General features: G+C 39.4%; 1 protein-coding gene across 3 annotated transcripts in view; it reads right to left on the bottom strand.

The window, feature by feature from the left end:
- LPIN1 (lipin 1) overlaps positions 1 to 14,425 on the bottom strand; it is an 82,187-nt gene that overhangs the window by 27,110 nt on the left and 40,652 nt on the right. The window contains exons 3-8 of one of the 3 annotated variants that reach the window (XM_086608395.1): positions 11,256 to 11,456; positions 9,873 to 9,968; positions 8,267 to 8,601; positions 7,615 to 7,734; positions 6,367 to 6,471; positions 960 to 1,089 (exon numbers count right to left, since the gene is read on the bottom strand). In XM_086608395.1, coding sequence (XP_086464521.1) covers positions 960 to 1,089; positions 6,367 to 6,471; positions 7,615 to 7,734; positions 8,267 to 8,601; positions 9,873 to 9,968; positions 11,256 to 11,456 — 987 coding nt within the window. Of the gene's footprint in view, positions 1 to 959; positions 1,090 to 6,366; positions 6,472 to 7,614; positions 7,735 to 8,266; positions 8,602 to 9,872; positions 9,969 to 11,255; positions 11,457 to 14,425 lie in introns of those variants that run through there. The other 2 variants (XM_086608396.1, XM_009981714.2) reach the window with 2 other exon arrangements.

Here is a 14,425-nt window from a genome sequence, read left to right as displayed (position 1 = left end):
TGGATTCCCATCTCTGCTTTTGTCACTAGCTGCCAACAGTGAATGAAAGATAAATTATAATAGTACCATTATAATTCTGGTGCCACCACCAGAATGCAGAAGTCGTCTTTCTGAGGACACCCACTTCCCTGGCCTTCAAAGCAGGAATTTCGTTTCTTTGCACTGTTCCTGACCCCATCCCTCCTGCAACCCTTTCTGCAGCGAAGCCAACCTTCAGCAGAAGAGGCCAAACCCTGCCCCATCCCTGCCCCCATAGCTGCAGTATGCCACTGGAACGCGCTCTTTATTTCTCACACCCTGAGGCAGGAGTAAGCCCTAAGTATCCGCTTTCCTGACTCTACAGCTATCCTAAGGAGCCAGCCAGCACTCGACCACTGGCAGCGTACCCAGCTGCACACGGCTGCTGTGCAGCACAGGAAGCGATGCTGCTGGCACACTGCAGGCCTGCCATCTACCTGGGCCAAATGGCCTCAGGCAGGAGATGGGCACCAAGCCAGTCGGCTCAGCCAAGGGAACGGCATGTCTGGGCTTGCAGAGACACAAAACTGCAGGTGTTTCTGGACGTTTATGTACTCAAGCAACCGATTTTAAGTTTTGTGAATCACACTGCTAACACCAAGCACTTAATTTCCATCTAAGACCATTTATTGATTTCAATGATTTACCAAAGGACATTGGTTTGATTTTATATGTTCTTTAAGCTTCTAACTTTCACAAGACTAGATCTCAGGTACTTCTTAATTTTCTACCATACATCCTGTCTGCTGAGAACATCCACAGCACAAGGCACTTTCCTGTACTTCCTAGGCAGCAAGATACAATTCTCTTACATGAAAAGGGACAATTTTAAGTAAAACCAGGATCCGTTCCCTCTTCAGCAGTCTGCAACAGAATAAGCACATGTGCCTCATTAGATCACAACAGATGCTAGGAGGAATTAAACAAGTTACATTGGATACCTTTGCAGCCTGGGGTAGCTCTCCCCATGGCCAGTGCATGTGGGGATTATTCTTCAGTCCACTTCTGTCCATAGGTTTACTGACTAATTCTGAGTCACTTTTAGGAGTAGGAGGGCGTGAACCTGATGGGCTGAAGAAAAACAAACAAAAAGAAACAGTACTTCTTACAAAAATATTACAAAACCAAAAGTAACCACAATGCATTAAGCACTTTCCAAACTGATATCCACCAACTCAATGCATTGAAGATCAAATAATCATTAGCCAATTGAAAGTGTGAAAGCATGGAAAAACAGTTTAAACAGCTCAGAACCTTCTTAGACTGGCATTCAGAAGTCTCATTCATTTTTTAGTAAGTGCTGTCACAGAAGCAAGATTTGAGAAGCAGAAAGAAATGGAACAAGAGCACTAGATCGGAACATTTCAGGAAGGTTTTTGTTTTTCTGCATGTAAAAAAGAATGGGGATGGTACAAGCAGCAGCAGATGAATAGATGTTAGTATTGTTATAATGCATGTGAAATGTAGAAATTACTCACTCGCATCAACAAGACACTTTATCCTGACTAAGTAATAAACTAGTCTAAGGAATTCAGTTGATTACCTCCTTCTAAATATTTTTCAGTTCTACCCTTGGATGCATGTTTATAGGGAAACCAACAGGAGAGCTATACAAAGAGTTTGAGCCCTTCCAGTTCAAAAATATTTAATTGTTTGTTTTGCTGACTACTCAATATAAAATATTTAATAATTAATTAGTAAATTATCAGTTTGTAGCCTATTTTTAATGTGGTGAAGTCAATGTTGTGATGTCAAGTCAGCCATTAATAAATAATGATTCGCTGATTTCAAGGACAAAGGGAAAAATTCTGGTTATCTACTCTGCCTTTCTGCATAATGCAAGTCATAAAATTTCACCCTGAACCCCTGAACAAAGCCAATTATTTTTTTGTCTGAGCCACAGCATGTCTTTGGTATACTTGTGCAATGCTGATGTAAAAACTACAACCAACAACAGAAGCCACAACATTCCTAAATCAAAGGTCCACAATGAGTTACCTTCACTCTCAAAAACAAAAGGCTTCCTATGTTTAGTACAAATTCTTCACATTTCATTTATTCTTTACCTTCTTCTGGATAAAATGAATATCCAAACCTGTTTTGTTCTTTCAATGTAAGGCAGTTTTGTAGAGCCAGCTGGTAAGGAGTTCATTGGTCACAGGAAAATAATTAATTCACACTGACACAAAGCAGCTTTTAAAAATCTGTGAATCTCACATCTGAAAAAATCGCAACCTAATTATCTACATTACTCCTTGTTTTCACCTGTGTGGCAGTAATATATACTTTGAATATGGACAAACACTATGACTTTCTAGCTACAGATAATTACGTTATCTAATAAAACCCGTAAAATTTATAAGCAATAGGACTGTGGAAGATCTTTTTTGGTTCTAAGAATTTCAAGTTTTATTAGTCCTTAGGCTATAACCTATCATTCAACAGATGAAGGAATCAATACAATGTGATTTTAAAAGCATTTTGAAGCTCTAAGGATTCAAGAAATGCTTGTGAGATTTTCAGCAACTTCTACATCTCCCACTGACAAGTCTGTAGGATTTGCAGTATTTTCCATGCACCCAGGGCCCACTGAAACCTTGGAAATCAGCAGCCTGGGAACTTTTGAAAATCTCCACAGGCAATAATGCTTCTACTGCAGCTTTAAGCCCAAAACACCTAACTTTAAGGAAGTGTTGTCAATGCACAAGTTAATCTGTGCACTACACAGTGTTTAACCTTAAAAATATCTACTGTTTACCGAGAATAATCTCTGGTCTGGGCTTTGAGGTATGTTCAGCCCAGGTTCACTTACTCAGCCAGAAGACCTGAGAGAATACAGACATTTTGTCCGTTTGGACTAGAACCTCTGCGTTTCGCAGTGAGAACACCGATCAGGGTGAGAGGGAACTTTGCCTTTTCTATTATTTTCCCTGAAAATACAGCTCCCTGGTACACATGGTTGAGCAGGGAAGAAGCCCAGGCTGTTACTCAGCACCAAGAACTATGACATATATTCTCAGACACACACATTCAAGTGCCAGAAATATGTCACTTGCATATGTGTGTATGTTAAAACAGGCAGAGTTTTGCTCCAAGAAGACTCTTGCTGCAAAAGGCTGCCTGATGATCCATGCACACGTCTGGGATATTAGTTCAGAGCAGATATAGCTACAGGCATAACCATGGTAAGTCAGGAACAAGGTAAGCATCTAATCCCAAAAATATTACTCACTCTCGCACTATAAATACTATTTTTCTATATAATAAAAGAGAGAGGTGATTCTCCCCCTTTACACTGCTCTTGTGAGACCCCACCTTCAATACTGCGTCCAGTTCTGGTGTCCCCACCATAAGAGAGACATAGATTTGTTGGAGTGTGTTCAGAGGAGGGCCACAAAGATGATCCAGGGGCTGGAGCACCTCTGCTACGAGGACAGGTTGCGGGAGCTGAGATTGTTCAGCCTTGAAAAGAGAAGACTTCGGGGGGACCTAATAGCTGCCTTCCAATACCTGAAGGGAACCTACAGGAAGGCTGGGCAGGGACTTTTTACAAGAGTGCCCACTGATAGGACAAGGGGAAATGGGTTTAAGTTGAAGGAGAACAGATTTACATTAGATCTTAGGAAGAAATTCTTCAGTACGAGGGCGGTAAGACTTTGGAATAAATTGCCCAGAGAAGTTGTGGATGCCCCCTCCCTGGAGGTGTTCAAGGCCAGGTGGGACGGAGCCTTGAGTAGCCTGATCTAGTTGAGAGGCGTCCCTGACCATGACAGGGAGGTTGGATTAGATGATCTCTAAGGTCTCTTCCAGCCTATGCCATTCTACGATTCTATGATACAAATGCTAACACAACCTCAGGGTAGACCAGAATCATCATTGCAATGCCATCTTAACTTAAAATGCCCAGGACCAAATCAGACTGAAGACATGCATCCACAAGGCAAACGGGTAAATTATTTTGTTTGTATGAAAGGATACTAAAGCATTCTCATTCCTTGTATTATCTCGAACATAAGCTGGAACTTTCTATGCCATACACAAACAATACAGAGTTGGTGGCCCCCCGATGACAGTGGGTTTTCCATTACAGAGAAATACCTTTACTTTTTTCTTCATATGCCATATTGTCATTTAACACTCAATAGCTACTCTCTCCAACTAACATCCTTCTGGAACAGCAACAATAATCTCTGTAGTTTATGGATGCAGATGGCAATTATGGCTACTATGGTCCTGTTTGTATAGCTCTGCTTCCATATGTAAAGCCAGATGTCATCTCCTTTACCCGCACTGGGACTATTTTGGCTGCTGCTTGCTTCATAGTATTGCCACCAAATTAAAACGAGACTGAAGACTAATAAAGCTCACAATCACATTTCTTTAGGCATTTTTAGCTTGGTTAGGTCAAATTAAATCCTGGATTAATGTTACACTTGCACTAGGGGTCAATAAGGCTGAACGCCCAGACCATGTAGGATTTGTAACCTTATGACAGTATCCTCCAAATGCATCCATGGATCAGACTCAAAATGCGTTCTTTATTCCTTACACCACCAAGACGTTTGTCTTGGGCTGAACTATGCCTTGCAATCTCTGTCCTTAAATTAGGCACTGACCAAGCCCAGATGAAATTCTCTCGCCTTCCACAGATTGCTGCCAATATTGCAGATCAAACAAGAGCCACTCATCCTGTCGAGGTTGTACGAGAAGGAAGGGAAACCTCAGTTCAGTCACTTAGATCAGCGTATCTAATTCACATCCCACAAATGCTGAATATTTGTGTCACAGTCCTATGTATTCCCTAGCAGGTATGACTGCACTTAATGTAATCCAATGTCAAAGAACAAGGAACTTGGCCTGTAGTTGGCAGTTCTGCAATAGCAAACTACACTGTTCTTCACAGTGTTTCCCCCTGAAAGCAAAGACAGCCCTGACAAAGTAGCAGTGTGACCTGAGAAAAAGTCCTGTCTTGATTGAGGCCAAATAAACCAGGAAAAGATAGTCAGAAAGAAAGAGGCCTACCTCATGTACACATCACAACAATAGCTGAGAGTCACTAAACCTCCTTTGAGGCGACCATAATAGAGTTTTTTATTTCACATAGAAGAGAACAGTTGCAGACACATAGAGGGCCTTACTCAGAGAAGTTATTACAGCACTTCAGCTGTATATCTAGACTGCAGGACAGGTGGACTCCACAGCAAAGTTCATGGAGCCACCCAGAGCACATCACTGCTCCATCCCAACCTGTGCACTTGCCCTTCCTTCCCACGAAAAACATGAGAACAGCCTTGAATGTCTCAGGATCTCACCTTGCCTTGGTGCTGCAACATGGTCAGGTTACAGAGGGCAGACCTAGAAGCTGGGAAAACCTCAAGATTATCAGTTTTGATACAGCCTTAGGCACCTAGTAGGGCATCTGTGTTGAGATAGGCAATGAGCAATTTAGCCTGATTTATTACTCAAAGCTTCGCCAACATTAATGGAGAATCGTAGAGGTCATATTCAGACACCTGCTTTAAATTTTTTAACTGAGCTGCTCTGACTTCTCTCCACTGACTTAATGGAGAGAAACTGCCTGGTTGCAGCATCTTGAATTTAAGGCACCATAAAAAAGTGTCTGTACCCACTTTCAGCTATGTAGAAAAGAGTTCACAGTCAGAGGAATTCCCACACTACAGCAAAGGCTTAAGTTTGGGTCTCCTAAACCTTATGCAAGATGCCTTATCTATTGTGTCATCTTTACTCTATAAGATACTCCCCACTGCAATCCAATATACAGGAAGTCTTCTCCTCCCCCAAACCAGAGAAGAAGAGAAGTTCTCTTTTAGTACTGGGCTCCTCCCATTACAAGTTCTGCACTCCTTATTGCTCACTTAATCTCTGAGGCCTTTGTTTTGCTTTTACTTTTGTAGCCTACGCACAAGCAAACAACTCGGGAAAACCATGAGATAAAAATGTCATTAAAATATACACTGACTGTAAAAAACACAGTAAATACACATGGAAACGTCAGTCTTCAGAGGAACATAAGTTTTCACTTGCTAAGTTCTTCCTTTTTTTTTGTTATTACCTTAATCAACTTCAGCTTTTCATTGTCCTGATTTTACACTAGCCACTCTCATTCAATGGGTGATTCATGGAGGCACCTTACCTCCAGCCAATGCCCACAAAGAGGTAAGCAGAGGAAGTGGTTTTCAATGTCGCTTTCTTTCAAAGTGTCTGGGTTAGCAGTAAGTGCAGTTATAAAGTCAACTAAGTTCACATACTATTAGTATGCTAAAAGGGTGTTACTGTGTTAAAAGGATTAAAAGGCAGCCCAGCAAAGAGGGAGGACAACTGTTCTACCTGTCTGGAGGAGAAAAGTGAGATTGTTGAGGACAAGAGTTAGATAGGCCTCCGTCTGCTGGCACAGTGAGAAGAGAGGACTGCCCTGTGCAATCTATAGGCTTACTGGACAGCACAGCATGTTGGCAGAAAGAAAAACAGAGTGTCATTATTCACAAGTGCTGATTAACATAAGCTCTTTGTGCATTAGCTACATGAATGCTGAATTTACATCTAGAATTTTCAAAATCCAGACTACTGCAATCAAGAAACAAACAGAACATACAGTTCAAAAAGCCATCAAATGGGCAGGGTATTGACACACGCTATCACCAGACTGGTGAAGCTAATCGCATTACGCTCTACAGTCAGTGGAGAAAGTTCCTTCCAGAACACAACTCGAATTAAGCCCTTGCTCTGACACCACCTCCTAGCTCTCCCTTCCTCCATCCCTCAGCTACAGAGGCAGTCTACTGAGATTAGACTTCTTACAATAAGGCCTTGGGAATACAGCCCTGCTCCAATAGCCTGCATGGAGGATGTGGGGCACATGTGCACAGACACACACACACAGACTTCACTGGAATTCTAATGCAATGCACATCAGGCAAAAAATTGTTCCTTTTTGACAAAGTCCCATAGACAAAAGAAATGAGGTCCAAACTGATCTGCTTTGACATCAAAAGTATACATATGCACACAAATACACATATAGGAAGAAGTAAGCAAAGTACTGTATATGTTCTTTTCACACAAAAAATATGTATTCATGTATGTCTACCTGTGCAATTCAACAGATTAGCTTTGAACGAGACACAAGAAGCTCATATTCTTATTCTTTTAAAAAAATCTTATTTTTATACATCAGTTCCAATCTTGCAAGTTTGTAAAAGGATTACACTCAAAGTACTAAAGATTTATATACCCGCATTCACTGAAGCCCTTATAAGGTGGGTGCATCGGGCAAAGATTCAGATTTCACAAAATGTTCATCCTCTCTGCAGTATTTATATGCAGACAGTGACATTAACAGATATAAATACTCTTCAGAATTTGTGGATCTGCATTTGTATGCATGCATTTGTTGAATCAAGGAAAAAGATAACCTGAAGTTTTTGTACAGTACCTGCTTTCAAATATAGAAAGCATTCATCTAGGAGTTGACAGTGACCATGTTTGACACTAAAATGTTTAATAAGACTCCATATAGCAGTAGCATGTACGAAATTAAAGGAAGGTTGTTTAGAACTGTACTATGAGAAAAAGTACCTTTGAAGAGGTGACCATTCTCCATCTGAACTAGGGTAAGATGCAGACTGAGGAAACGCAGGAACTGCAGGAGCTTTTAGGTCAGATACTTCATCAACAAACACATCTGGAACAGGGATCCTAGGTATAGGGAAATACATGAAAGCCACACATGATTACTGAACAGTCATATACCCCAGAGAACAAAAAAAAAAACCCTACTGTAGAGAAGAAATAGCATAGTCTGAACTGAAAAGACATAGAGAAATGTTATCTGATTCACACCTTCTAGTTCACAGCATGATGGAGGGTTATTCTTACGTTTTCAATGCCATTTTCATTATTTTTGTTAGTAACATTCTCGATAGCTTTCTAGCCTAAATATTTTTCTTCAAGAAACATGTTCATCATAGAATCATAGAATCATAGAATGGTTAGGGCTGGAAGGGACCTTCAAAGGTCATCTAGTCCAACCCCCCTGCAAGGAACAGGGATATTTCCAACTAGATCAGGTTGCTCAGGGCCTCATCCAACCTGGCCTTGAACGTCTCCAGGGATGTGGTCTCATCAACCACATGTACTGACTTAGACATAAATTACTGTTAGAAGGTATGGAATGGAACATTAATTTAGGATTAGGTTTCCATTATATATCTCATTTCCCCTGTGATACCTTGAATTGTCCAATGGTTCTTTTTCTTCCTCTGAGCTAATTTCTATAGGAAACATGTCTTCATCTTCTGACGTGTCTCCATTGTCTTCTCTTTTTAAGCTGTCTATTTTATGGGTAGACTTCCTCCTCTTTTTCCTCCTTTTTTTCACAGAGCTACAGACTGGAGATGTTTCAGTAGAAGGCTGGGATCCATGGGCTTGGGGTGGTAGTTGTGAGGATGCACTGGTGTCCAGGTTTCTTATCCTGTCTATGGAGTTCCTCTTCAGCTGAGCTTCCATTAAAGCAGTTCCCTCAGACAGAATGGGAGATGTAGAGAGATGATAAGGAATTACCTCCTGAGAAAGAAAAAATGCAAACCATGCAACACATTAGTTCCTCTGCCAGTCATAAATCTGGTTCTAAAATCCATGCACAATTGCCAAATACAAATCATTTATTCCCCAGAAAAGTAACAAAGATTAGACATCTGGGTGCTCAGTATGATCCTATAGGGTATGGAAATTGTTGCATAGCTGCATCTCCTTAGACAAGCCAGGAACAATATTCTTAATAAAGAGGATCCTCTGAGCATCAAATATTGGCCGAGTTACGGCATGAGTCTCTATACACCTGATGCTAGATACAGAGCAGAAACAAAATACTAGTTTATAAACTGAATATTTTTTAAAATCCAATTCTCCTTCACAGCTCAGATGACAGATAGTAGTCAGATAGGTCAGTGGCTTATAATTAGATCACACAAACATCCTCTTTTCCAACTATATATATACATCTCTAGACATTCATTGAAGTATTTCTAGCAATTTTCAGTTACCAAATAACTGTTATCACACAGAGGATTTTAATATAGAGATCAGAAGCTTTGAACATAAAGATATGGAGATGAATACTGCACATATACACAGCTCTCACCTGAAAACTAGTAGCATTGTACTCAATATAAGTATTAGAAAACTCATCCTGCTCTGGACAGTGACAAAAATTATTGGGGATATCTGAAGAGAATTGCTTGTAAAAAGCTTTTCTTAAGTTATATTGCACATGGACTACCTAAAACTAGTGTGACTGTAACTTATACACATCAGTATTTAATCACACAGCTAAACAGCAGGCATTCTCATGCAAACATAATTCCACATGAATAATAGCTGCAAGATCACATCTTTGGTGAGTACCAGAATTACTGTGTTCACACGTGTTTATAGGGCTTGCACACTTTTACTGGCAGTCTGCTGAGTGCATGTGTTCAAAGCAAATATTTCTGAAAAAAATACATCCATGGACATATTAACTATTGTTGTACATATCTTCAGAGCGAGCATGTGAATTGTTTACACGTTATTTCTGTTCACACGCTGGCATGCACATAAACTCTGATTTATTTTTTAGCTTTGTGATTACTTTCTTCTAATTTTTTCAATCTCAGCAACTCAAAAAACAAAGTAACTGCATAGCATTAAATTTCCATAAAAGAAAATTGTCCAGAAACTTTCAAAACTATAAAACTGGTAAAGGTATATTTTTCAACAAAATTCCTATACTGAAAGCTGACTCTGAAGAGCAGGCATTGAATTTTTAACAAACTAAAATTAGTTTTTACTCTTACCTGATCATTATCCATTTCCTGCACAAAAAAGGCCTCTCCATTATCTCCTAGTTTCATGTGCAAATCAACAGCCTCTCCGTTAATTTCTATGTCAACCTGGAAGAAAATAAATACATTTTCAAATTAAAAGAAAGTTATTTTAGGTACACAGCTATCCTACCACTGTCACTGGGCAAATGCTTCTCAGGGAAGTGTAGGAAACCTTATAATAAACATAAAACACTGAACTTTTCTGTTTCTCTCCCTACATGTTCACAAGGCCAGCAATTGTCAGAATGTTTTTCTAACTCGCTCAGCTCATTGCTGTCTTGCTTCTCTGCTCAGGAAGGTTTATAGCCATTATATAAAGTCCTGAATCTTTTTAAATGTAATTCTGAATGCTTCACTCACCACATAAATCTTTTTGCTCTTCTAACTCATAGCTTAATTTTGCGTTGTGCAAGAAGTTCTTCCACATGTCTTTCAAATTCATTAAACAGACTTCTCTTTACACTATAATAAGTACGAACAAGAAAAACTGTCTATTTCTTCCACACATTTATCCCCTTGCTACGCAGCCCCAACTATTCCCATTTCTTCTCAGAAAGATCTTTCTCTTTGCCTATAACTCTTCTTGCCACCAACTCCATTTTCACTAGTGTGTTTTTTTTGGAGACTTAGATAACCCTACATTTATGCTATATTTCAGGACACAGTATACTATCAGCACAGTAACATTTTCAACTTTTATCCATCCTAAGTATTGGCATTCTTTTTTGATTCATGTAAGAATTGAACAATGTCTATGGTGACATTAGGATCTTTCTGCTGAACAATTATAGCTACATTAGAACCTAGACTATTTGTGGTTACAAATTATTTCCTAAAACAATCTGTTGTGCCCTACTCACTGGCAACTTTGCATCTGATATCATATTGCCAGGTCATTCAGCTTGGTTACATTTATCTAAAGGTCCTCACTGCTTTTTCTAGCTTCAATTAACCTCAACATTCTGTTATCCGAAAATATTACTTCATTATTAACTCTCTTTTTGTAACTATCAACGAAAACGTTGAACAAAGGGGTCTTAATACGCAGTTACTAATGAAATCTATTATAAGCCCAAATGAGCACATCCAAAATTTTGCTCTATTCAAAATAAATTTACAAATTTCACTGTTTGTTTTGGTTTTATTATAGTCAATGTCCTACAAATTATGCTTTGAAATGCAAGAATCAGTAACAACCATTTCAATGGAATCCAGCCTCAATTTGGGTACTCTTTACATAAAAAGTGTCTAAAGAAAACCTTGACCATAGGCACATCACAGAACATGCAGTAACTTTCATGCCATTGGAATTACCCCACAGACAGAACATATCAAAATTGTCAATTTTCTTACCACTTTCTCTCTAGAACGTAGGACTCCCATCTTGCCAAAGCGTACATGGAAAGGAGAACACTGAAGGTTTCCATCTGGCTGACGCACAACAATTATATCTATACATCCTGATAACGTAGCTGGATTTAGTCCCTTATAGAGCTCCTTCACAGTTACAAACACTTGCCCTGCTAACTGTCCAACGTAATTCATGGTTTGGACCTGAAAGGCAAAAGATAGAACAAATAAGATTTTGATACTTGCTTTATATTTTAGAGACATTTAAGAGACTGGGATTCCAGCAGTAGAGTGCACTCCTGTTTCACAAATTACTGATTTCACATAGAATCAGGATTTCCTACCTAATTTATTTACAGCTGAGGCATGTTTGTAGAGAGCTATTGAAAGATAAAAGCAAAAGAGATCTTGTAAGTCAGAGAACTGCAACAACTTCCAAAAGTTCGTAAAATCAGTTGCATTCAAAACCACTGTCAGGCTTTTAGACTCTGCAGCTCATAAATGTCTCCAATTAACTCTGAAAAAAAAAAAGCATTACTTCCAAAGTAACATCTCCTACCCTTTACTGTGCCCTCAACACTAAATGTACTTCTCTGATGTATTTCTACAGGCTTTTAAGGGCAGGGCAAGCGAATGGTTTTAAGTAGATCAAATTTTCTACTACATTGAAGTCAAAGACTATTTTCCCACTTTACAGAGATTTCTCCTATTAGAAGATTATTATAATGCATATACACAATAGATATGCATTAATGCTTGACAAGCAACCTTCAATCCAGAGCATCTGAGTTTTGGAGTGCTTCCTAATGCAACTTTACCGCTCTTATTTTAAAACAGCCTTTTAGTATTAGCAGGTTTATTAAAAATTAGGCATGTGTTGATGGTTGAAGTGATTAGCTTTACATCCCCTGCTCCTGGATTTACTTAGTATTTAGCATTTAGTTTCCCACTTCTATTCTGTTAATGAACATCCCATTTATGACCCGTTAATACACTTAGGACAGCATGCATACTTAGACATAGTTAAAAGTTCAAAAATTTAAGCAGATAACTTCCTGAACAGTACAGATTTTAAGGACTTCCAATGTCTATTGTTTTCATTATTTTTCCAATCCTACAGATTCTAAGGTACTCATTTCATCAAAGTTCTTGTGCATTCAGTATAAAGCATATATGCCTCACATGCAAGTTGTCTGCTAGCCTGTACTACATCACCTGGACATCAATAAGAGACACTTGCAGGGCAGGCAACACCAAAACTCCCACTGATGGTGATGAGAACAGAACTGAGCTCAGAGTCTGAGAGACAGTCACTGCACTGAGCTGCACGGCACCATCTGCTACAATAGAGACTCTCTTTCAGCTGTGTTCTTTCATAACAACAACAAATAGATGTAAGTGTGAAATGCTGTAAAAATAGCTCAAATTTTTAACTGTGATTTATACTTAGAAATAAAAAAACTAATAAAAGAATATAGTGAAAGTATTACAGTAAAAAACTGCAAAGTTAGGAAATGTTATAATTAAGGCTGGTCTCTTCATGCATAGATCTTCTAATTAATTAATGATCAGCTGTGGTTTCTTCCCCAAAAGTCCCTCCACATAGGATGGACTGAAGCTTTGCTTTCTTCTCTGATCCTATTGCAATACACAGGTATCAAGACACAAACCACGCTCTGCAGGAAAAATTTTTTGTTGTTTTGTGCTTTAAGATTGTCATCACTACATTGCCCCTGAAGAGCAATGATGGGCTCCTCATCTGACAACTGGGGAGCTGAATCACAAAAAGATTAAAACTACACTCTAACTTTGGAAACCAAACCAACTTTTTTAAAGTATTTAGTATACAAGATGTTAACTAATGAAAGAATAATCCCTAAATACTATTTGGAGAAGCATTTCTGCACAGCCCTCAACAGAGGTATCTAGAAAGTGCCGCCTACTGAAAAGTCAACACACGAAAACTTCATGGCAGAAAGAAACAACCATATTCAGTTCTCCAATATTCAACTGATACTTCTGGGCTCCTAATATACATTAGAAACACGCCTTCCTGAATGCAAATCTAGAGATAAACTGTTCCATAGGGAACTGCACTTGAAAGTCATGCCACATCTCATGTTGTGTCACAGAACAACAGGTTGGAACAGACCTCTAGAGGTCACCTCGTCCAACAGGCTGCCCAAAGGAGGGCCAATTTGGATCAGGTTGCCCACGACTTTGGTTGCATTGAGTTCTCAACGTCTTCAAGGATGGAGATTTCTCAGCCTCCTTGCACTCCTGTTCCTATGTATGCTTGTCCTCACAGCAAAAATTTTCTTCCCAATATCTAATCTGAATTTCCCTTGTTGCAACTTGTGCCCGTTGCCTCTTGTCCTATTACTGTGCACCTCTAAGATTCCGGCTCTGTTTCCTCTATACCCCCGAAATGAATACCCTGAAGACTGAACCAGACTAGCTCTCCCAGCCTCCCCTTTTAAGCCATAAGCTCTTAGCCCCCTAATTATCTTGGTGGTCGTCATCTGAACTCTTTAAAAAGCTGGCACCACACAGGCACAGACCTAAGTTCAGAAGTGAGCCTCCAGGGTGACAGATGTAAGCAAACTTTTAAAATTATCCCTTTGCTTTGGAAAAATGTTTCAGCTTCTACTGGGTATTTTTCTAACCTAAAGCACAATAAGAAACACATTTCTTATTAAGCTAAGATTAAATTTAAAGATGGCTACAATTAGACTCAAAATTACATGGTACAATTCACCCCAGTTAATGCTTGGTGTGCTGAAGCAACAAAGTTTCTACGTGCAAAACAGCCACAACTTCTTTGGAAGGAGTTGCTGGGATGGTACATACACCACCCTGTTCAGTAGAGTTATGGGCAAACAATCCAAACATGAGGACTTAAACATCCGCTTAACAAGTTACACCAGCAAATCTCCTAAACTCCTAAACAGAGAATTTTGCAACTAATCTTGTTCACAACAAATCTTAGCTGCACTGCCCGCCCTGCCTTAGGACACAGAGATTATTTTTATACTTGTGAATTAAAAAAGTTAGGCACCATCCTCAAGCTCTGAGGCCAACTGGCACAGTACAGCTTGCTTCCACACAGTTAACATCTCTTATCCCATAAAAAGAAAGTGCCATATTCAAATTGTCAGCTGGTGATGGACACC

Source organism: Tauraco erythrolophus, chromosome 2, assembly GCF_009769465.1.
Source record: "Tauraco erythrolophus isolate bTauEry1 chromosome 2, bTauEry1.pri, whole genome shotgun sequence".
Lineage (NCBI taxonomy): Eukaryota > Metazoa > Chordata > Aves > Musophagiformes > Musophagidae > Tauraco > Tauraco erythrolophus.
This window is presented reverse-complemented; position numbering and strand designations above follow the sequence as displayed.